General features: G+C 42.1%; 1 protein-coding gene across 1 annotated transcript; it reads left to right on the top strand.

Moving 5' to 3' along the window:
• On the top strand, nucleotides 1-23,215 carry cul2 (cullin 2). The gene is made up of 22 exons (XM_080417710.1): nucleotides 1-118; nucleotides 1,537-1,675; nucleotides 2,127-2,229; nucleotides 2,784-2,878; nucleotides 5,617-5,722; nucleotides 6,322-6,404; nucleotides 6,909-7,005; nucleotides 7,908-8,018; nucleotides 9,084-9,246; nucleotides 13,853-14,013; nucleotides 14,543-14,581; nucleotides 14,678-14,785; nucleotides 15,383-15,442; nucleotides 15,542-15,670; nucleotides 15,960-16,046; nucleotides 16,316-16,468; nucleotides 16,865-16,942; nucleotides 17,072-17,138; nucleotides 19,828-20,030; nucleotides 20,490-20,591; nucleotides 20,716-20,832; nucleotides 22,314-23,215. Exons 2-22 carry the CDS (start codon nucleotides 1,557-1,559, stop codon nucleotides 22,443-22,445), a joined length of 2,313 nt encoding a protein of 770 aa, XP_080273836.1. The 5' UTR covers nucleotides 1-118; nucleotides 1,537-1,556; the 3' UTR covers nucleotides 22,446-23,215.
• The last annotated feature ends 2,240 nt before the right edge of the window (nucleotides 23,216-25,455 follow it).

Below are 25,455 nucleotides of genomic sequence, written 5' to 3'. Positions count from 1 at the left end.
GTCCCACGGCAGGGCTGTAATGGCAGAGCTGTAAAGTGACAGAGACACAGAGCCCAGTGACAGCGGACAAAAACACGACTTTTCTTTTTTAAAACAAGTGATTAATAAAGTCCTAGAGGTACGTAATGATTCCTCCCCCCGTTCCACTTCTTTGCCGCTGACAGTGAACGAAATGTCAATGAAAAACAACTAATAGGGAGAAACTGAAACGGGGGAAAAAAAGCTCTTTTTTTTTTTAGCCATTAGCCAATGCTACTAGCTTCCTTTTTAGCTAACCTCTCCAGTCAAACCTGACCAGCGTTAGCGTTAGCATCATGCTACCGTGTTGCTAAAGCTAAGCTAGCCTCGTTAGCTTCTATTTGAAGGCATTTCAACCTTTATAGCTGCAAACTTGACGTGTTTATTCGTGACTGTTAGGGGTGTTAACTTCCCATAAGGAACGTTGTGGGTTGACCCCACTGTTATGTTGTTGACGTCTCGTTTATTATGTATGTAAAGAAGAGGAATGGGTGTAAACTGTAAAGTAACGAGCGAGATGATACCCCACAGAAAAAAAATGTGTACATGATGTTGCAATGTTTTCTTTCCACGTAAAACCAAGTGGTTTGAATTCGGAGAAGCCACACTGGGCCTGGAGGCAGGTAACCCCTGCTGTATTTAAATGACACATACACAATATACAAGTGTTGGGTCTTATATTCAGCAATCTTGGGTTTTTAGTCGTTGCCCCTTATAGTTTGTGTACTGTTGATGAGCATGAATTCACCCATGAACTTGACCACACTGCTTAGTTTTACCTGCTGTTTGTCTAGTCATTCATAGCCTTGGATCAGGACTATCATAGATGTATTTTTGATCTGAGTCTGACTTTTACTTTCGTATCTATGATATAAAAATGTCAACATTTATTAAATACATGTATGATAGTCTTGATCCAAGGCTTAAGTCATTTATACTGTTGTTTTAGTACCCTACCTGGTCCACCAAAAATGCTTAATATTGACGGTCCCTGTGCAACTTCTAATCTTTTAAATAACTGAATAATGCACTCTTCATTACTACTAGTGTTATTGATCATAATACAGAATCACTGTTTATGGCAAATGCCTTTTATTTTCATCAAGTCTGACTTTTAGTTTCTATCGTAGATACGAAAGTAAAAGTCAGACTCAATAAAATACATATATGATGATAGTCTTGATCCAAAGCTAGTAAATGTTGTGTTGTGTATTAATTACATGACAGGCATTTGGACCTATATGTCTGTTAAGTGTGGGGACCTGTCACTCAATAAACAGGAGTTTTTTACAAATGTTCACTTGATTACAACATTTCTTTGACACCTTCTCATTTGGTCTACTTGAGTGTTTGTTTTAAATTACCCATATGGCAAGAAATTGATAGGTATTTTCTATTTTATGCCAGACAAGGATTCCAGCTATTGTAAATGGATCAATTTCCACAATTGATTCCCCCCCCACTTCTCTCTGTGCGTATTCTGCCTAATGCCAGTCATTTAAGGTTTTCTTCTCTCAGTCTAAAACAGAAGCGTTACAATGTCCTTGAAGCCCCGGGTGGTGGACTTTGACGAGACATGGAACAAGCTACTGACGACAATCAAGGCCGTGGTGATGCTTGACTATGTGGAGAGAGCTACGTGGAACGACCGCTTCTCGTATCCTCTCAGAACGGCTTTGGAAGATCTTGATGTGACCGCTTGATATTTGAATGTGTGATTGTAGCTATTATGATAGCCTTGGATCAAGATGTAGTACTATATATCGATTCTGACATTTGCTTACGTATCATACGTAAACAAATGTCAAACTCCATCAAATACATCTACTTCTTGATGCAAGGCTACTATTATGACAACAAATATTGACAAACATTTGAATTGCTTGCTAAATTTCATTATTTTTATATAGTACTATCATAGTAACAGTATATTTATAATAATACACAATGTGTAGGCTGTCCAAATGAAATGTATACCTGTATAATCCAATTATTTAAATTCTAAATCCATAACATAACTAATATTATTAAAACATAATAACCAAACATGTTATTAATTTCCTGCTATGATTTAAAATATGAATATGTTTCCTGAATCCTGAAACCAGTGACATTTATGCCTTGTGTGTTGCATACCCAGAACCCCTGGGTGAAAAATTGTACACAGAGACCAAGGTATTTCTGGAAAATCATGTCCGGCAGTTGCACAAGGTGAGTGACCAAAAACAGCTTGTTGGAGCCAAAATATATATTTTGCTTGTTGATCTTATTTTTGTTTTGTTTTTCCCACGCTTTGTTTTGATGTCCCACTTCCTAATTGATTGATTAGCTCCTGCTGTGTCTCCTCATTACCTTTAGTTCATGTCTGTGTGTGTGTCTCTGGCAGCCAGGCATTCAGTGAGAGAATGGGGATGAGCTAGGCTCAATATTTTTTGTTGACAGTTTGTTTTTGCCTTCGGTTCTCATTCATCTAATTTTCAGTGCAACGTTTTTTGATCTCATTATTTTGTATTAATAAATCACCATAACGGCAAGAAGTTTTCTGGTTCTGTTTGGAGTTGAAACGTGTCTCACAGTTCCTGCCGAAGCTCAGCCTCGTAGCGCTACTTTGAAATGGTTTGGTTTGGTTTTGATTTTGGGAAGAAGTAGTCGCTACAATACTGCTTACAAAAACAAGCAGCAGCAATCATATTCGGCGAACACAGTTTACCCCACTATGCCACTTTCTATAACAACAATGTCTTCTGTTCTCTGTGCATTTTCAGAAAGTACTGGAGTCAGAGGAGCAGGTTTTGGTCATGTATCACAGATACTGGGAAGAGTACAGCAAGGGTGCTGACTACATGGACTGCTTATACAGGTAACGGCACCCTCTTTTACCGCTACCTCGTGTTTTCTATTCGTATTTTGTAACATCGATATGAATTGGACAATAAGAAGTCTAGAGATGTACCGATGCAATGTCTTCCTTTCCGATACCCTTAACTTGCGTAGCGGTCGATACTGAGTACCGATCCGATAACCGTGTGTAAATTAAAAATAATCTAGGACATTGGTTCTCAAAGTGGGATCCAGGGACTCAGGGTTCCTTGAGGGGGTTCCAAATGGACCTTTACAGGTCTGTACACATGGAACCATGTGTACACTCTCAGAGTTATGGGGGTCCTTGAAATTAAAAGGTTTGAGAACCACTGATCTAGGAATAAATATAAAATTAAAGATATAAAACAGCTGTGCGACATCAGCTGAAGCATTCAAAATACAAAATGATTGATTACTGTAAATGACATATCTTCGTGTGATAAGTTATGTGGTATTGTAATGGCATAGTCACCGATACCATCATCTTAGGCAGCATCGACAGCTTTTCCGATACTGGTATCGGTATCGGAACAACTCTAAAGAAGACCTTAATCATACTATTAAGCCCATGCTCTGATGTAAAGAGACTTTGTTATGTCATAGCTGTACAGCATTCTGCACACTGCTGTCATGATCTCCCCTGCCGCTCTGCTCACTTGACTTCTTATTGTATAATTCCGATGTGGCCTTTCAACTGCGCTTACACAAAGCGCCAACAGCGATTTGGCGTGTCCTTGATTTCCTATGAAATCGATATCCCCTTGGAGTACAGCTGAGTCTATTTTTACACAGCTTTTGCCGTCCCTTCATTTGCATTTTTACATTGCTTCTCTCAAGACTGCGTGCATTAAAAGTCTTTGTGATTTATTGTGGGTTTGTGTGCGGGTGGGTTTGGGAGAGAGGCTGCTTCAGGCTGACTACTCTTGTTGTGAAACGGTAGGACGAGGAAAGCATCAGGAAAAAAACAACAACCTCTAGTATTTGTATATACGCTGATTAAAGTACAGTTCACCAGAGGTCGGACTGAAATGCTACTAACAGGTGACTCCAATCAAACTCGATACTTAGCCTCGTTGCCCCACTCAATCATTTTTCACCATCGTACAGTATGCCGCACCAGCCAGTCATTTAGCACTTAGTCACGTTGGTTGGTGCGTCTTGTTTTTCTAACTTGTCAGAAAGAGTATGAGAGAAACTGGGGCGAGTGTCATCGTCCTCCCACTGATAGAAGCAGACACCAGCACAGCTGTTAAAACAGCTTGTCACCTTAGTGAGACTGTTAGTAGGCTGATGAACACAGATCGGCTGGATGTCGGCTATCAAAGTAGGCGTTTTTGTCAGTCTGCTGGCTGTCCTGCCTGCTGGCCAAATCCTTGGTCCCAAGGACCCGGGAAGGGGGTACTGGTCTGACTGGGACTAGAGCTGCTCAGAGTAACTTACAATGAAACCAGGCACGCAAACGCGCAGACACCGATTTTTTCCGCCCCCCATGTTAATGAATGACCAGCCGCGCACGGACGCAGATAATTTTTCTTCGCTACGGGCAGGAAAATCTTTTTTCCCGTGGGCATTCTCATTGAAACTTATAGACCAGATAGGCCAGGTTTGGCGAGAACAGTCGCGCACAAACCTCTGTGCACAATAAAGACGTGTTATGACGAAATCTACGGACCTAAAACATTGATATTTGATGTCTCTGAATTGTAACATCCCCTATTCTCTGAAGACAGATGTGTTGGCTCCCACAGTTTCCGTATAACCCAGTAATTCGGAGGTTCTGAAATGTAAATAAGGTGGATATCCGGTCTATTCTTTGTTATCCCTGGCCTGTGCAGTCACTTAAATAACGATAATGATTGATCGCATACCTTCTGGTCTGTAAGAGCTTTTCCGGTGGAAGATGACGGTTTCCTCTTCTCAGATCTTAATGGGCTGAATTACAGACCGTCTTTGGAGCACTTGAAGATTGTGGGAGAGATAGGCTGGTTTGAGAGACTACATTTTCCCTTACGATCCTCAGTTTACCAATGGACCTTCATATTTCATGTCTGCCTTGGTTTAGTGAAATCCAATTTCTTAATAACACAGGCTAAAGCATTGTTTCCCAAGCTAGGGTCCGGGCTCCCGTTAGTGGCATGAGGCCTTGTCTGTCGGAGGTAGTCCAAAATTGTGCACATGCTGCACAAAATAATAGTTGACTCCCACATGTAACATAATTAAAAACACTAAACACTAAAACAAAATAGCAAAAACAGAAGATCTACAAGCTCAAGAGGTTTTATTTGTCACTAACTTATACTAGTACAAGCAGCGAAATGTTGTTGGGGTTCCGCATAATTGTACCAACGTAATAATATGTTAAAGCAAAAATAATAATAATATTAATAGTAATAAAAACATACAATGAACAATATACTGGGTGTAATGTAAAGAAGAGTTAGGTTTAGGGTTTAGTACCTAGATACTGGAGGTACAATAGCTTATCATTTAGCAGCAGTTTTGAAAAGATGTACTGTAAGAAGGGTGGCTCCAAGGTTGGGAACCATTGAGGTTGTCATCGTCAGTACATGTCATTCTTAGCGCCAACACACACACACACACACACACACACACACACACACACACACACACACATCACGTCAGAGCTTGTACTTGTACAACTAATAACAGTGTCATTACCCTATCTTCTGTGTAAGTTAGGTAACAATCTCTCATCTTATCTCACCCCTCCCACAGGTATCTCAACACTCAGTTCATCAAGAAGAACAAGCTAACAGAGGCAGACCTGCAGTACGGCTACGGGGGCGTGGACATGACCGAACCACTCATGGAGATCGGAGAGGTACGGCCCCCCGTCACACTGGTGGAAAGACCACCCCAGACCCATTGATACTTTCATTAATACGTCATCAATTGCAACTCTCACAGGAAGAAAACAATCCCACCACCACAATATATAGGCTGTGTATGTTTGTACGGTAACAGGAAGAGTGGGCACCTCAATGTGAAATTGGCTATTTTGTCCAAAATGTAAAAAGAAAATTGGAAAATGGTCTTAAGTGACGTATCAAGTACACATGATTTGAACATTCGACGATTAAGGGTCTAATATTTCTACAATTGCTACAAAACCTGTCGTTTTGTCATAAACAAGAAGTGCCCACTCTTCTTGTGTCCGTTGTACGTACACACACACACACACACACACACACACACACACACACACACACACACACACACACACACACACACTGTAATATCAAAGCAAGGAAATCGGGAATCAAGGACTTTTTTTTTTAAGCGTTCAACTTGTGTGACCCAGAAGTGAAGTGGAGATGTCACCCTACACCGCCACCCGTAGCAAAGAATGACTCAGCAGCACCGTGGCTGTCTGCGTTGCAGACAGTGTGCCCACACGCAGGTCTCATTTTGTCGTTTCAGCTGGCGTTAGACATGTGGAGGAAGCTGATGATCGAGCCCCTCCAGGCCGTGCTGCTCAGGATGCTGCTCAACGAAATCAAAAAGTCAGTCCTTCGCACACTCGACAGTAGTTCCTTTGGCAAAGAAAAGCCTTGTAAACTTGGTTGTATAATTTAATATGCACAAAAACTGCAGGTAGCTTCCTAACTACTTGTGTAGAGATTATGGCTTTTGGCAAAAAAGAATTGTACCCATTACCTTGTAGCTTTTCTTACACACAACTTAACCATTTATGCGTGCATAAAAAAACGAAACAAAGAAAACAGTCTTATTACAAAGCCTGGCTGATGCCAAGTCCTTTGCCAAATCACAGCATCTGATGTAAATAGCCCGAATACCATGTCTAGAGGAACAAGCTAATTTGTATGCATTATTTACAGGCTTGATATACTGTGCTGTAAGCACAGTATAAATCCGGCTTTAAGCCCCACCTACAACAACACCAACAAGCATCTGTTCACATTCATTGTGTTGATGATGACAATTTCAGCCCGCCTCACTGATGCATGAGCAGAACGGCCCCTAACACCAGCCCTGTTGTCTTCCAGTGACCGTTGCGGTGAGGACCCCAACCAGAAAGTCATTCACGGGGTCATCAACTCCTTTGTTCATGTTGAACAGTACAAGAAGAAGTTCCCGCTGAAGGTGAGACAACGGCACTGTCTCTATGCTCAGGCCAGGTCTGAGAAAGAGCCTGGTGGCTCGAAACGTTACCAAGTGAAATTGCATTGGCGAGCAGCAATACTTGTGTGCGGATTTTAATTCTTATATACTCTCCACATTTAAAATCGTGATAGCTCACTGAATTCTCAACTGAGCGGTTTGGTTCGTTACAAATGTCAGACATGTAGTGTCACAAATGTGGGTTTTCATACCAAAACACCTTATCTTACGGAGATAGTAACAGTAATGGTTTTCATAGTTATAAAACGGAAAAGGTTTCAGGTAGGAATACAAGAACACTAGCCCCAAAACACGGTCGCCCCGGGTCAAATCCAGCGACCTCGGAACGGTCGCCACCAGGTATTCCTAGACGTAACCTCAGTAAAACTTCTAAACGTAACCTTAGTAAAACTATGCCTAACCTTATCCTAACCTTTACCTCAGTAAACCAAATACAAGAACCGCTGGGGGCGAGCGGTCTGCGGAAAAAAATGGGGGCAACCCCAGTGGTCAATGGCCTTCTGCAACACCACATTTGTGTGATTAAAAATGTTCGGCAGTTAGTTAAAGATACTCTACAAACACATTTTAAAGTATGTATAATCTGCCATGATCATTATGTTGTTTAACACGGCTTTCCAACATAAAAATAAATAAAAAATAGTCATGGATGGGTTCCAAACCTTTTCTTTTTTTTACATAAACATACAGTAAGTTAACGGGGGTCTTTAACATAGTTTTGGTATATTTAATTTCCTTGTTTTGCATTGGTTACTGGTAAAGTATGTCATTTGATAAGTTTTGCCAGTAATTATGAATTCTGAATGAAATCATTGGAAGGTCAAATCGGCATCCACAATCAGCATTCTCTTCCTGCATTTCAGTTTTATCAAGAAATCTTCGAGGGGCCATTTCTGACAAAAACGGGGGAGTATTACAAACAGGAAGCCTCCAACCTACTGCAAGAGTCCAACTGTTCACAGTATATGGAAAAGGTATGAAGGACGGATAGACGGGTTATTGATGGCTAACCTACGTATGAATGAATGTGTGACTAAGTGGGATTTTTGGCCGTTGCTCATATTTGGGACTGCACTGAACGTTTTACCATTGTACTGGTGAGTAGAGGTGTATTCTATTGGTTCATGCTCAGCTCACTACCACTGTGCCCAAGCATGTGTATCTGAGGCCCACACAGACCCAGCTCTGTTTGTTTGTTTGTGTGTGTATGTCCATCAACAGGGAGCTGACTTAGGGCTTGTGTGGTGTCAACCGCTCCACTCAGGTTGACCTGATGAGACACATAATCGGCATATTAGTTGTAGTGCTAACCTGCCAAGATTCAGTGCACACACAGCCCCTTGGGCTACGTCACACCACATAACTGCCTAACTGCCATAACTGTCTCTCTCTGTCTCTCTCTCCTTCTCTGTCTCTCTCCGCCCTGCAAATGATGGCCAATAATGAGATTTTCTGGGATAGATTGATCCCATGAGCCAGGGTTTAAAAGGTGGTCAGGACTGTGTATAGGGACAGCCTGCCCCCCCCCCCCTTCCTCCCTCTGGTTTAATGCAGCGCAAAGCCATGGGAAGATCCACATGCAATACAACCAGAGGAACCGGCCCGGGCACCAGAGTCTAGTCCATCTCTTGTCTGGACAAGCTCAGACCTTCATCAAAGCAGTAGAATGGGCTTTCACTTAAGAAATGTCACAGATAAAACATTTCCCCCCACTTGCTGTGTGTGTGTGTGTGTGTGTGTGTGTGTGTGTGTGTGTGTGTGTGCGCGCGTGCAATGGTTAGTGTGGCAGATTATATTGTTTTCTTTTTAAATTATTGCTATATGAACTTGCATCTTATGCAGTCCACTTTCTGTAAGGCAAACAGACACTGGATATTTATTGCATGCCAGGAAACGGAGCAGGATGACCATAGATAAACAGAAGGAAATCCAAAATAAACGACCCAAATGAGTGGTGCGGATGATAATGTGTACACAGAAGATTTAGTACAGAAAATGGGTAGATTTGGTACAGAAAAATGACCTTTTAAATAATGCAGGTGTTAGGGCGGTTGAAAGACGAAGAGGTGCGATGTCGGAAGTACCTGCACCCCAGCTCCTACGTCAAAGTCATCCACGAATGCCAGCAGAGGATGGTGGCCGACCACCTGCAGTTCCTTCACGGGGAGTGTCAAAACATCATCCGGCAGGAGAAGAGAGATGGTTGGTACACATCGTGCTTTACATTTTGCATTATGTACAGGGTCTGGGATACTGGGGTCACGTATACTCACACTCTCACTCATGTAAACAGATCTTATTTCGTATTTCTCTGTGCACATACATAGACCAAATTCCAGTGTGTTTGCTCTCCAGGTCAGTTATCTACTCTAGGTAGTATGAACCATAGAAAGATGTTTATCAGACTTTAATTTCAGTAGATCATAGTAGTCATAACTAAGGAACACGTCATTTCCCAGGGGGTCCCCAGCAAAATGTATCAATATATCACGATCAGTTTAACCACTTAAACCGAATGCATTGTGAACTTGTAGATCGGCTATTTTTTTTGAAAAACTGCAGGTTTGGGCCTCACATCTAGAGATTACGCCATCCTGCCTTGCAACATCAGTAAAGCCTGTTGACTTGTCCAACTGGAGAGAGGAGCACACACAGGATTTGATATCATGTTTCAGCTGCACCTCCCAGTCCTCTGAAATCTCTGTCAATGTTTCCTGGACAACTGAAAGCTGTTGATGACATACATGATTTCAGTCCAGTTCTTAAGATGGCCAAACAAATCCTCGCCAGCTGAAAGCAATGCCTCCTTGATTATCTTGCCATTTCAAAATTATTTCTTGTTTGGTGAGAACGTGTTACACACGATAGGAGGCTTCAGTGGTCACTTTAACTTTACCAACTGGCTTTGTGAAAACAGACTGCTCTGTTGCCAAGTCGAGATTTCATCTCCTTCAACTTTCTCTTTCTCAGTTCACCGTAGATTGGAACAGTATTTTTCCATGTTCCCTTTCTTCGCCTTCACTGCACTGTTAAGGCAACTCCGCACCAAACAGACTCGTCCAGACTATTGCAGACTACTCCAGACTGCAACAGACTGGTATTCGGTTGGCAAAAGTTGCCATTTAAGTCTGTCAGCCGACTGGCCATTCATGTGCTAATTTGACTTTTAGCGTGCCAGCGTTGCCAGGTCTGCTTATTATAAGCGACTTTGGGCTTGTTTCCCTGCAAAGCCACTTAGGGATGTTCCCAGCGTTTTTTCTTCACTGACGTGCAGTGGTGTAAAGTAACTAGTACATTTACTCAAGTACTGTACTTAAGTACAATTTTGAGGTACTTTTACTTTACTGGAGTATTTCCAATTGTCTATACTTGTACTCCACAACAATTATTTGAAATGTTTAGTTACTAGTTACTTTGCAGATATAAATCATTATGAAACATACATTAACCACTTTAGCCCTATTTTATACTTTTAAGCTATTTGAAAATAGCAGATCTACAAGCTCACAACGTGTTGCGATGCACGCGTTCTGAGCTTGTAGATCTGCTATTTTCAAACATTTTTGTACTTTTACTTTTGGTACTTTAAGTACATTTTTATACCAATACTTTAGTACTTTTACTCAAGTAAATGTTGAATTCCGGACTTTTACTTGTAACAGACTCAGAGTACATCTATTGCATTCAAGCCTGGAATTTCGTCATTTTAGGGGCAAGGCCACTTGGCCTTTGGTGTTGTAATTTTTTGGAGGGCACAAAGGCCCTGCCCGGCCTTCCTGCCAGGGCAGGAAGGCCATCCAAAAAAATAATAAAGATTTTTAAGTCCAAAAATGATTTTTAAGTCCACGGAAATAATGCATTTAACTTGAAGGTTAAGGATGATTGTATTTTAATATATTATAAGAATAGTATAACTATCTGTGAAATATTACCCATTTATTTCACAAAATAATGTGTTGGCAAATGACCAATATTTAGTTATATAGGTCTCAATATGTCACATTCAGCCCTGGACTTCACTGACTGAAGTAGCGGTCACATTAATCACATTAGATTCACAGAATGTATTTTACCCACAAGTTATTTTCATTCAAATGAAATGTGAATGAACTTGCACTAATAATGACTTTAGTTGATTTTTCACTCTTTAAAATATAGTATTTCTTAATTATTAATAATTACAGCTTGTAGATTGGCTATTTTCACGATTTTAAATTGTTTTTAAATAATAATAAAAAAGGAACATACAAGATTTCCACCCGACAGCCATAATATATAGCCAATATATGGTTCTGTATCAGTATATGAGTCCGTTTTTGAAGATTTCATTCTAATTGGCTACTAGCCTGAATATGAATTTCACCCTGGCTTGGCGGAGATATGCCCTGTAGCACACTCCGCACAGCAGCAGCAGGTGAAAGCAATTCACTTAATTGCTCGTTCTCTCTCCCTCTTTCCGTCTCCTCAATCTCTCGCTCGCTCTTTCTCTCTCAATCTTTCACTCTCCCTTTTTTCTCTCCCTCTGTCTCTCCCTCTTTCTTTCCTTCTCTCTCTGCCGCTTTTTACCTCCCTCTTTCTCCCTCCCTCCGTTTCTCTCTCCGTCTCTCTCCCTTTCTTTCTCCCTCCCGCTTTCTCCGTTCCTCTCTCTCCCTCGCTCCTGGTATCTCCCTCTCTCTCACCCACTTTCTCTCTGTCTTCCTCCCCTCTCTTTCTCTTTCTCTCCCCTCCTCTCTCTCTTTCCCTCTCTCTCTCTCTTTCTCCCCCCTCTTTCTCTCCCCCTCTACCACTCTTCCTCTGTCACTATCTCCCTGCTTTACGAGCCTATTCATGCAATGCTTGAACTCCCACTCAGAAGGACATGTTTACATACTTGCGCATTACATATTTATACATAAACACGGATGCATGTGACTCCGTCACTGGACAAATTTACACACCTGCTCCCAATCACCACAGCGCAAAAGTAGGGCAAATCAATCAATCTCTCTCTCTCTGGGAGCAACAACAAGAAACAGTGAATGTAGGTTTTCATAGACATGGTCGCTTGTTTCTCTCACATAATCTGGCAACACCGACAGCCCTCTGTTGTCACTGCCACTGCGCTACCAGTCGGCTAAAAAGCTGAACATGTTCGGTCGGCTCTGGGTCGGCCGAAAAGGTCCCGACGGACCCCTAACCGACTGGCCGACGCTTCCCGAAGCCAATTCGGCCCAAAATCGGGCCGACTCAGATTGGTCTGGAGAGGGCTTTACAGATGAGAGACAACTACCTAGCCATGACTCTTTTTTTTCCTGCTGTTTGTGCTGTGCTGCTCCCCTGTTATGACTCATTGGGCTTCACATTCAAACCAGCAAACATGTGCATCATTGGATGACAGAATGGTTGTTTTTGTTTGGGTTTTCTTATCGGTCTGTCTTTCCCCTGCTCACGCATCCTTCTTTTTCACCCCTATCGTTTCGATGCCTGGCTATGAGATTGTCCTCCCTACTGATTCAGCCTAGCATCAAGCTTATTGGATTGTCCAATCAATGGTGCAGTTTTATTTAGTTGAACTTTGATCTCGTCTGCTTCGTGATGTCTGCTTGAAGACACCCTCTGTCCTCGACCTTGGCGAATATGTCTGCTAAAACTTGAGGATCTTTTACCTTAATGCTGTTTGTTACTCTAATCATGTTTGGGCTTTTGGAGGCTACAGTGGCACTTTTTGTGCTCAAGTTGTGAGATTGATTGTCCATGGTGTTAGTGCAATGAGTCAAGTTTGGTTAAGTGCAGCCTGAGCAAATGAAGTGCAGAGGTATAACAGAACTTTATGTATAGGCTAAATTGAATTACTCAAGAATTATTGTCCATGGCATCCATCCAACTTGAACCGCAGCATGCCTATTCTGGTGGGAACATTCTGCAAAAATAGCCGATCTACAAGCTCACAATGCGTCACGGTGTCGGTGGTGTCTGCTGCCTCTATCATTCCTATTAGTGAAGTGCTTACCAGGGAGATGCAGAAATGCTATCAAAACACAATCCACACGGCAGAGTAGCATTCAAATGGGTAAACTCAATCTCACTGGGAGATCATCAGGTTGGCCTTATGACTCAACCACGCCTGTCACGATTATTGAAGAACCTATGCAAGGCACCAACCTGCAAACTGGGACCCTAACCTCCTGAGCCACTGCCGCCCCCTACTGGAGGCTACAGAAGTTTTTAGGACTAATCAGAGTTTTGCACAGACACAGACTTCAGAGTTGGATACATTTACTCACACTGGATACACTTACTCACAGACTCCTGAGTTAGATACATTTAACAGACATGAGATGTGGACACATTAACGCAAACTTGTTTGAGTTGTGGGATTGTAGTAGAACAGTGGTTCTCAAAGTGGGGCCCGGGGACTCCCAGGGGTCCTTGAGGGGGTTCCAGGGGGTCCCCAGCAAAAGTATTTAACATAGCATCCCAATCATGTTAACCAACTTAATCCATTTATATGTTGGATGTTCAAAAATAGCAGATCTACAAGCTCACAGCGCGCCACTTCGTGCCGCGCTGCGAGCTTGTACATCTGCTATTCTTGAACATTTGTGAAAAAAATCTCGAAAAATGTTTGGAAGATTTTTTGAATTTTCCATTAATTTTTTTAACGTCTTCTCTTCTGGGGGTCCCTGGCACAAAACCTTTTCAGACGGGGGTAAGTTTGAGAACAACTGATTTAACAGACATAAAGAATGTGGACACATTAACACAAACTGGTTTGATGCTTATGGGATGTAACAGAACAGTCTCTCCCTTGTCTCTCTGTGCCGTCCAGACATGGCCAACATGTACACCCTACTGCGGGCCGTGTCCAGTGGCTTACCTCACATGATCCAGGAGCTGCAAGTCCATATCCATGACGAGGGCCTCCGAGCCACTAGTAACCTCTCTCAGGAAACGCCTGTCAGAGAAACTGTCAGTAGCACAGCGAACTCTGTAAGTGTGTTTGTGTGTGTGGGTTACGGCGGGAAATCTGTCCTCCATTTGACTTTTATGTTGGTAAAAGCATCAATCGCAAACATTGACTGTTATCACTGACTAAATCGGACTCGATATCAGTTCGTTTTTGTCTGCAAAAACTAGAACAATATTATAGTAGTCTCGCATAGCCAGGTCGATCAGAGATATATCTCTGCCTACCAATACTGTACATCTAGTGACATCTAAATCCAATGAATGGGTGGAAATCATTTGGAAATAAAAAAAGAAAAATAGCATTGCCGAATCAATGCACAGACTTTAGGGCGGTCCTTCGTATTTGGGATGGTATCCGAATAGATTTTTGAAGAGCCCATAAATTGAATTTAGATTTACCCAGACATATCGGTAGGCAGAGATCTCTGATCGTCTGGGTTGCTTATTTCAAACCTAAAATGTGTGCACTGTTAAAGTTTAAAGCGAGTAATACACTGTCTGGATGTCATCTTGAATGAGTTTAAAAATGTAGCTCTGTAATCTAAATCAGGTGTGTTCGGAGGAACGTGCAGCTTTGGGAACCACACAGGTGAATGAAATCAAGATTCATTTATTACATTTACAGTCTATCTGTGTCATCACTATGTTATTCATGTATTACATTATGTCTCTTGTGTCTTCTCAGATGCCAACCCAGTTTGTCGAGTCTGTGCTGGAGGTTCACAGTAAATTCGTTCAGCTCATTAACACGGTCCTGAACGGGGATCAGCATTTCATGAGTGCACTTGATAAGGTATTTACCTCATTCTGTTGGCCAGGGCTCAGACATACACCAGAGGATTTAATGGCAACATACAACCACTAGATGGGGAGACTGAAATGGCTGACAAGCTCCCTTGTCCTCGCATTTCTTTTCTGTTCTGTAACAAACACATAATTAACCACTTAAACCATATACTTTCTTGATTAGGGTCTGCCACGGCTCTGTACTTGGTCCCTGCCTTTTTTACTTCTACACCAAATCTCTTCGCTGAAAATAGCCAATCTACAAGCTCAAAAACGCATCTCTTTGCAAGCTAATAGATCTGTTATTTTCTCAGAGTGTGCGTCCCAGAATAGGGACGCTAGGGTGCAGGTGGTTGAAGGGACAATTTCTCAAATGCAGTGGTTTAGTTTCTTAGTTATCTGCAAATCAAATCAAATTAAGCTTTGTTTATAGAGCACATTTACAACAATCGAAATTGACCAAAGTGCTGTACATAGAAGGCATCAACAGAACAGGCCTGCGCAACAACACAGTCACAGGACATGCACGAAAAAATAAAAACACATGAAACAAGATAAGACAGACTGTAAAGTGAAGTTTGTGCAATCGCCTTTTTTCCCACAGGCTTTGACGTCTGTGGTGAACTACAGGGAGTCCAAATCCATCTGCAAAGCCCCTGAACTGGTGAGATTACACACAGCCATGCATAACCCCCCCACACACACACACACACACACTTCGCTGACCTGATCTCGTAACATCTCCCCACATGTCCGTGTCCAGCTGGCCAAGTACTGTGACAATCTGCTGAAGAAGTCTGCAAAGGGAATGACGGAGAACGAGGTGGAGGACAAACTGACCAGCTTCATTACAGTGTTCAAGTACATCGATGACAAGGATGTCTTTCAGAAGGTGACGTGCACACCCTATCACCGACTGGTCCTACACACAGCAGAACTGGAAAACAAGATTTTGTTCATATGAAGGCCTCACAGATTTCATCAGACGCATTTCTTTACAGCTGGTTCATTGGCCTTTTTGTTAAATTGAGCACCAGTACATCCGTTCTTTTCCAACCAACCTTTACCAATCTACCACTGCTGATTTTCAAACGTGTGATTGGGCCGTGCTGGTAGACAATGATTGATTGTTGTATATGTGCTATGCTTTAAGTTTTTCTTTTCTTTTCTTGTTCCTTCAGTTTTATGCCAGAATGCTAGCAAAGCGGTTAATACATGGCCTGTCATTGTCAATGGACTCGGAAGAAGCCATGATCAACAAACTAAAGGTAAATGGCACTGCTGAAGGAAAGCAACCTCTCACCTAACCTTGTTCTTTGAAAGTCACCAGATATCCAAAGTACAGGATAGGACAGGAACCAACACTGCAAAGACATGTGTGTTATTTGTCAATGACTGACCACAAAGAATCACTCTCATTCAATTGTCCGTTTCTCTCTCCCCCCTGTTGTGTGACCTTGTCCTTTCTGTCACCCATGCTCCATATTCCTCTCTTCTCTCTTTCTCTCCCACCGTGCCTACAAAAACAAACTTGCAGCAAGCGTGTGGCTACGAGTTCACGAGCAAGCTCCACAGAATGTACACAGACATGAGCGTGAGCGCCGACCTCAACAACAAGTTCAACAACTTCATCAAAACCCAGGAGACCGTGGTAGACCTGGGCATCAGCTTCCAAATTTACGTATTACAGGTAGGGAGAAGGGGAAAGAGGAGTTTCCACTTGATGTTAGAGGTCAATAGACGAATGGATGGAGCAATTTATTATTTAGTATTGGATTGAGGAACACATCTATAGCCTCTGTTCCGAGAGAAGATCATCAGGATTTACATGCTCATGGGGGAAACCTGCAACAGTGATATCCTTTCAAAACTGTCTTTGATCAATCTGGGCAAATGTCAACAAAAAAAAAGAATTGTAGAATTGGCCAGGAATATTTGCACCTAAATCTGCTGTTAATGTAATTATTGTACAGTAAAGGCCTGTAGAGGTGTGAGATACATTCTCATTGAAATAGAGACGAGAAGAGAACATTCCTGCCACTTTTTTCCCCCTAAGTCTCAGTGTATGTTTGTCATGTGGTTGCAGGCAGGAGCCTGGCCCCTCACACATGTCCCCTCCTCCACCTTCGCCATCCCTCAAGAACTAGAGAAGAGTGTACAGATGGTGAGTTCCACTGGCATACGGTCGGGGATGTCCGTCGCTGGAGTCGGTTGACATTAACACGACGGGGGAGGGAGTGCTGTGGGCTAATTCTTTTTTTTTGTCTTCTTTTCTTTGTGCCTTTCTTTACAGTTTGAGTTGTTCTATAATCAGCACTTCAGCGGTAGAAAGTTGACCTGGCTGCACTATCTCTGCACAGGTAATACACACAGGACACTTTGCTTGACCGGGACTGCTCACGCTTTAATTCACCCCAGAATCTTATTTCTCTATGACTGAACTGTTTTTCTCAGCATTTCGGCTTTATTTCTGATAGTCACAGTTAAGAGACAGGAAAGGCAGGAGAGAGAGAGAATGACATGCAACAATTGGCCTCAGGTCGTATTAGAAGAACTCAGCAGGTTAGCTGTTGAAAGTACTATTAGCCTTATTTAAAGTGGTATGCACTCTTACCAGGTGAGCCACCCAGGTGCCCCGGCCTCTAAAGCCTGATTTATTGTGGTGTTGTGCACCGAAAATAGCCTATTTTTGGCGCGTTGACACTAAGCACAACCAAGTATAAATCAGGTGTAATACATTTAGCAGAGACGGATATGAAGTGGAGGTAGCCACAGTGCAGCCAAGTGGTGTGAAATGGATTAAAGTTCTCAGTCATCACGACTGTTTGCAATCATTTGGATTCCATAGACGTCACTATGGAAGCATGTCGCTCGCTGAAAATAGCCGATCTACAAACTCACACCACGTCGCGAGCTTGTAGATCGGCTTTTTTCAGTTATTAGTTATTTTAAGATGAAAGAGTATTTGAAGTGGTCAAACTAGCAATAGAAGGCCCGGACCGCTGGCGTAGCATTCCGGGCACCTAGGCTCAATGTAGCCTGACCGCGCGTTGCGGGTTCGAGTCCCGATCCCGACGGCTTTTGCTGCATGTCACTCCCCATCTATCTCTCCCCATTTCCTGTCAACCTACTATACTATCAATAAAGGTAAAAAGCCCAGAAAAAAAGAAAGAAAAACTAGCAATAGAAATACATGTTCAGAAGCATCTTCCATGAAACATGAATGGTCTCGGATATTTCATAAAAGCAAAATCTGTGTGATTTCTTCAACTGGTCGGCTGTATGTAGAACGGCAGCAACATAGACTTTAGAATGATAATACCTAAACATCATCATCTTACATACAGTACTGTTAAAAGAAAAATGGGAAACCACGCACTAGTGGGGGGGGGGGGGGGTGGGATGGAGGAGGGGCTACTTCCATGCTGTTTCACAAATCACAGATTGGGACGAAGCGGTTCAGTCATGAGATTTTATTTTGCGGGGTGCCGTCAGCCCTGTGGGATTTTTTTTTCACCCTCTCACTTTAAAATTGTGCCGTACGAGACTCCCAAGAATCCCAGCTGCTCCACAGAGGAAGCAGCAGCCAGTGGTTTTGCCTTCCAACACGTCACCTGGTAGCGTCTACTAATCCATGAAATCACAGAGCGCTAAGACTGTGCTAACAACAGTTTCACTGTTCACAGCACACCCCGGGTCCCAATCCCCACAAATGCTGCAATTAAAGGATCTAAAGCTAAATCCCAGCAAACAGGATTCCTACAGGGAACATGAGAAGAGGCATATTCATTTCTGTGACTTGGCGGGGTGGGGTGGCGGTGGGAGGGGTTCAATTGGTGCTCAGGAATGTGGATGCCACAGCACTATTCACATGCCGTACAGTATATTGCCAGTGGTTGCACGACATAAGACCGTACTGTAGGTTTGCATGTTCTCCCCATGTTTGCGTTGGGTTTCCTCCCACATCAAGATACATGAATACATGAAAGTACTCCTCCCAGTTCCCATGGCCAAGGTACTGGCAATATAACTGGAGATGCTCCCCAAGCTCTGCATATTGGCTGCTCAAAATCAAATCAAATCATACGCTTTGATGCAAATGTTGTCATCATGAAAATGTTTGCTGTTGCCATTAAATCCAAAGGGCACACACCCTAAAAACCATCAAAAGAAAATGATTGGCTTGAGTGCTTTAAGCCGGAACGTTTGTCATTGTGTCATCTCGAGGCATATGGAACACAAAAAATGCGACCTTCCATATTTTGATTTGTTGGGACAGTTTATTTGGACAACACACCAGAGTGGTCAGAGCGCAGTGGTAGAGAAAAGTAAGTTTTGAGTTTAATTTTGAGTTTTGAGTTCCATTAAATTTTTATGGCATGGCTCTGCAGTTTAGCGTCTAAGAGGGTCAGTCTGTGATAATAGACAATCTACAAGCTCACAAGGTGCAATGCAACAATGTGTTGTGAGTTTGTAGATCTGATAAAAAAAATTATTTAGTCTATAATTACATGCCAAAAGTAGGGAAAGAAAAAGGAAAAGATTAATAAGTAATAGGCCTAGGTCAGGCTTTAAAGGATGACTACACCCATTTTCAACCTTTCTTCATATACTTGGTCCTCACTAATGCTCATTATAATATGGTACCATTTTTGTCTACCCCGTCTGTATCTCAGAGGAGGCCTGTGGACAGTTCAGAAACCCGCCTACCAGTGACATCATCGATGGGGAATCCAAGCTAATAGAAACTGCAGTCTTTCTATTCCTGGAAAGTTAGCATGCTATAATGGAAGCCATTGTTCTCGCGTTAATAAAAATCGAAATAAAACATTTGAAAACCTGCCTAACAATGATGCCACTGGTAGACGTATTTCTGAAGTGTCCAGAGCCCTCGACACAGACCGAGTAGATATTTTTTTTTACCATTTTATCATGAGCATTAGTGTGGACTGTGTATATGAAGACTGGTTGAAAATGGGTGAAGTCGTCCTTTAATGGCAATAACTAACGGTGGGAACTCCACACGATTCTGTACCTCCCCTCCACCAGGTGAAGTCAAGATGAACTACCTGTCCAAGCCCTACGTGGCTATGGTGACCACCTACCAAATGGCCGTGCTGCTGGCGTTCAACACCAGCCAAACGGTGGCCTACAAGGAGCTGCAGGACAGCACCCAGATGAACGAGAAGGAGCTACAGAAGACCATCAAGTCCCTGATAGATGTCAAGATGATCAACCACGACTCAGAAAAGGTCAGTCACTCGGAGGAGGAGGGCTCACAGGACAGATGTCTCACGGCAGCAGTTCCACTGAAACAATATGATTAAAACAGTTTTGTATTGATCCTTATAAAAAGCTTTACTTGGGAGAATTGTTGGAGGGGCTGAGTATATTAAGTTTTAAAAAGGGTTATCTCAACAGGCAGTTTTTGGTTAGCTGTGTTTAGGGGCATAGGTGCCAGCTTTATCACATAATCCCAGAAAGTGTAGAGTAGCTGAACCCTTGGTGCCAACTAATGGGAGTCTACGTATATTACTTTATTATGCAACAAGAGAAATATAAAACATACCCCTCAGTCAAGCCATGGTATTGTAATATGTGAAAGTACAATGAAGACGTAAAACAGCAAAAGCATTGCAAATGCTGAGCCTTGTGTCACTTTTAGACGGCCGTGCTGTTTCACAAATCTCGTCTCTTGGTTTTGCTCACAGGAGGAAATAGAGGCAGAGTCCACGTTTTCATTAAATATGAGCTTCACTAGTAAAAGGACGAAGTTCAAGATCACAACGTCTATGCAGAAAGACACGCCACAGGTGAGATGAACATTTTGTCCTCCCTCCCTTCACAAACCCCTCTGGCCCAGCGCTCCGGACACCTGCATGTTTATGGTTCTCATCTTGCGCGTCTCTTGTCTTAATTTATTGCATTTTTTTTCAGGAAATGGAGCAGACGAGGAGCGCTGTAGACGAGGACCGCAAAATGTATTTACAAGCTGCTATAGTGAGAATCATGAAAGCTCGCAAGGTGCTGCGACACAACGCCCTCATCCAAGAGGTGGGTGGAGGCCGTTCCATGTTGGACTCGTTTTATAGTGCTTCCTTGAGCCCAGCACAAATGTCCTTCACTTTCCTGGATGATTGCCTGAGTTCTTGATAATGTGTTGGGCTGTCACGATCATGTTGTTTTAGTTGACGATTAATTGTAATGCAAATCATTATGATTGGAAGATACAAAGTATAAAAGAGTGTGGACAATGATGGTGTGAATATACAGATAAATGGAAATTATTCTAACTGAGTATGAAAAATATGATGTGTCTGCTTGCTGGTTGAATTCCCTTGTGGTGAGGTAAGGCTACAGTGACAGAAACATGTGTCAGGAATGACTGTCTCTGTGGGGGACCGTGTCAGAACTTGCCTGCCCCAGCCTCCCTGGAACTGTCCTGCACCTTGCTTTCAGCTGACAGCTCCAACACACACACACACACGCACACGCACACACGCACAGACATGCACGCACAAAAAAACGCAAGGGTTTAGAAGTTACAGAAGCATGCCCTTACACACAGTACACAACACTCTTATCTTCTGACCACATATCCCTTTACTCTTGGTGCACTTATGCAATAAGAAGTGATTTGTTAACGCAGAGGCCTGCAGCATGGGTGTGTTTCTGTTTTCCTAGCCAAGACAAGCAAGGCTTTTGCACGCCTACAAAAAGATAGGTGTGTCAGAAAGGACCAGGAGCCAATCAATGCAGCAGAAAAAACTCCTGTACACATGTCTTCAAATGCAAACCGTTTCGGTCTGGAGACCTTCATCAGGTTGTCTTCAGTAATTAACTTAAGATCACCTGATGAAGGTGTCCGGACCGAAACATTGTGTTACAATTAAAGAAATAGTCTGCCTTTCCACCACTCACCTTCGGCCCCCCATTAACCACATCCACATTCCTCTCAGTGTCTCTCACTGTGAGAGATTGGGGAAATAGCAGTGCCTGTTGCCTGGGGGAACAACTGATTGTATTTATGAAGCCTCGTGTGTTTCTGATTGCAATCACTAGCCTGCATGGCAACAGTTCCAGATGAAAACAGGCTTGAACAGTGTGGCTCCCAACAGTCACTGGCACAGTTAATCTCTTACCTTGTATCATCTCTTATCTATTACCTCTTCAGACGTGCCTTGCTTTCCCCACCTAATCCCGATTCCACTTGTTCACCTTCAGGTTTTATTTTAGCTGTTATAAAAACTAGCTTCAATCAAGTTTTTTTGTTTTGTAAAGTGCCTTTGAGCACCCAGAAAAGTGCTCTACAAGTTTGTTGTATTATTATGATTATTCATCATCAGTACTTACAATGCTGACAATTTACTGTGCCGCTCATTTCTTTGCGGGTTTCACGGTTAAAAACAAATCGCTCTACTGTAAGGTAACTTTGCCATGTGAGGTGAACATTTATTTCAGAGTGGAACACTTTATACATCTGTTGTATGTAAATATTCTAACATGATTTCTTTGCTTTCCCCCTTCACGGTCAGGTCATCAACCAGTCCAAAGCCAGATTCAACCCCAGCATCAGCATGATCAAGAAGTGCATTGAGGTGCTAATCGACAAGCAGTACATTGAGCGCAGCCAGAGCTCGTCAGACGAGTACAGCTACGTGGCGTGAGAACGAGAATGGCCAGGAACGTCCCAACTCCCACGGACATCCTCCCATCCCACCCGCCCACCCACCCACTGGCCGACTGACTAACCGCCCGGGTGGCCCGCGCAGGTTTAAAACTTAAAAAAAAGACAGAACAACAACAAATAAACATAAAGAACAGACTCATTCATCCATTTAGTTTTTGGACCGTCGCTTGTGTGGCTTGCTGCCGTCGGCGGACCGATGCAGGACTGTCTCCCCCCTCGTCTCCGGAAAGAAGCAAAAGGAAAAAAAAGGGTCACAGTGTCACATTTAGATAGCCACAGCCGAACCCCCCCCCCCCCCACCAATAACCCCATCCATCCACCCCCACCATTCAGATTTTATACTGTTGTTTACAACATCACCAGTGCCACGCACCCGTGCGTCAATGAGATATGAGATGCCTATCGATATTTGAGGGGAAAGAGTCGCTAAATGCATTTGCTGAAAACAAACACAAAAAAATCCAACAAAAAAATAATGAGAAATGAGAATGAGAGTTGCGCTGTGACATCGATGACATGTTGGTGGCTCGACATTATAAATCCCATGCTTTCTTTTCTCATGTTTGCAGTTGTTGTGAGAAAATAATTTCTCTTTTTCTTTTTAAATGTACTGAGGTTAGAAACAAAAATATTGTAATAAAACTGATATACTGATTGTTGTATCTACTTTAAAATGTAAAGGAATTTAAATCAGTTGAGGTGACAAACATGATCATGCTGCTTGTCAAATAAATAAATAAAAACACTGAGGAGTTTTATGTAAAGATCTGTCGTGTGTATCTGTTGGAGTAGCTGACCTTATACATTGAGTTATTGTACGTAGTCTTGTCAGAACTCTTCATACCATTTCAGTTTTATCAAGTCTTGGAATCCTATACTACAATAATGGTCCTATAAGACATACAGATGGAAAGTACATGTTTAATTCTCCTGTGTGCCCTTTTGCAACAGCATTACTGCTTGTTACCTCCAGGGGGAGTGTGTGATGTTGGTTCATTGCACCTGTAGGCTATGGCAGTGGTTCTCAACCTTTTCAGGCTGTGACCCCTCCCAAAATCCCAGGAGGCCCAAAGATTATCATATTTGAACATATTGTGAAAGATAACAGATCTACAAGCTCATGTTGTGATCTTGTAGATAGATAGAAATGTTTGCCTCTTATGTTATTTGATTATTTTTTTTGTTATTAGGGACCAGTCGAAATTTACATAAGGGGGGGCATGGAGGAAAATAGGGGAGGGTCATGCCTTTCTAATTTTGGTCCAAGGGAGGGTCAGCTAATTTTACTTTGAATCCAAGGGAGGGTCATGCAATTTTGAATTGATAAAATAGTCCGTTTTTGATATACCTTTTTAGTACAGCAGAACAGTGGTCAATGACCCCTCTCCATTTCAAAAGATACAAAGAATTCAAATCAAGTAACACCTTGTCTATTTAGAATCAATGACGGTCGTTAACAAGCCATCAACGCACAGCGAGTGTGAACGACCCAGTCAAATCTATTCAGCGTCTTAACGATGGTGGTTGAACAATTAAGCAAAACTTCAACAGGCGTTATTGGAGAGATGCATTATAAATAGGCCTACTGGATATTCATAATCATTTGAAGTAATTCTGTGCATGTGATTAATGTGGATCTATATGGTCAGTTGTGTATAGATGCCTAGCTCCACAGGTAAAACCAGAAGCATCAGGCCATAATTGATAGCCTAATTTGTTTTATGTAGGCAACAGTGTAGTTGTAGTCACTGTAGTTGATAATTAAAAGGGCAGAGTGACAAAAGTTTTAAACTACTGGTTACCAAATATTCAACTTTCTTCAATCTGACCAGGATTCAATGGGTTTCCCACATGTAAGATGAGAACACTATCCATTCTGCTACCACTACTACAGATACACTGTGCATTTAGCAAGACTGACTACACTACAGCAATGTTCTAATCAATGTGGAAAGCAAAACATTGGACATATCAGTTTTAAATGTCATGTTGTATTTGATGGGGAGGGTTAGGGGTGTCAAGAATTTCACAATACGATACATGTTGGGCATGATATCGATATGATATATTATTAATGTTCTTTTCTCATGTATCATCAACATTGGCCATCATCTTATAAATAACGTTATAAAGCAAGTTAGAAACAATTACAAAGTGCTTTGTACACACAAATAAATACATTTGTGCAAGCTTAATGGAGAAGTGAAGTTCTCACTAACTATAAACCCATTGTTTCAGAGGACAGATAGACACTAATATAACAAATATAATATAATATAAGACTGCATAACTTTAATTCCACAAACATCATATTTTTGTCATCTGGACTTTACCAACCAAGTGCAGCCTAGTTATTTCCAACAGCTAAAAAAAATCTATAATACCAGATACAGTATAATACAATCTTAGATTAGATGTAGGCCTATTTGAGAGTGCAGATGCATGTCAGATTAACGAGCGTCAACGAGCATCAGCTGACACACAACACCTCCCCTCTGCAGTGCTTTAAACTGAAAGTGACTGACTGGAGTCTGTTTCATTTCTCTCCAAAATACCTTGAATATGATGGAGGACATGATTAATAATTACTATGATTATGATAAGCTTTACATTTCATATCATACAGTAAAAACTCCTAACTTTCACCGGCAAAAAAAAAGAAAGTGTTTTTTTTTTATTAAAAAAACAATTAAAAAAATATTACGATACAGTATGACATCATGACAATACCTATCATCACATTTTAATACCACGATAGGCTATATCGTGACACAATATATCGTGACACTTCTAGGCGGGGAGGGTTACTCTTTTTTTTGTAATCACTTGGGGAGGGTCATTGATTTTTTTTTTTTTGTCAAAGGGAGGGTCATGGCATTTTAGATCAGGGCACATACATTTCCTCCATGCCCCCCCTTATGTAAATTTCGACTGGTCCCTTAAAAAGGTATTCAAAGTCCTTAAATTTTCACGTCACTGTCATCTGG

This window comes from Gymnoscopelus braueri (assembly GCF_963280865.1).
Source record: "Gymnoscopelus braueri genome assembly, chromosome: 21".
In the NCBI taxonomy this organism is placed as follows: domain Eukaryota; kingdom Metazoa; phylum Chordata; class Actinopteri; order Myctophiformes; family Myctophidae; genus Gymnoscopelus; species Gymnoscopelus braueri.
The sequence above is the reverse complement of the archived record's forward strand: the minus strand, read 5'-3'. Positions and strand labels throughout refer to the sequence as shown.

Bases quoted from the DNA above. Each gene is read 5' to 3' on its own strand.
- cul2 (XM_080417710.1), top strand. From the start codon at position 1,557: ATGTCCTTGAAGCCCCGGGTGGTGGACTTTGACGAGACATGGAACAAG. The intron at 14,014-14,542 runs GTAAGTGTGTTT...AATCTAAATCAG, and splicing joins TCAGTAGCACAGCGAACTCT to GTGTGTTCGGAGGAACGTGC. The intron at 15,443-15,541 runs GTGAGATTACAC...GTCCGTGTCCAG, and splicing joins TCTGCAAAGCCCCTGAACTG to CTGGCCAAGTACTGTGACAA.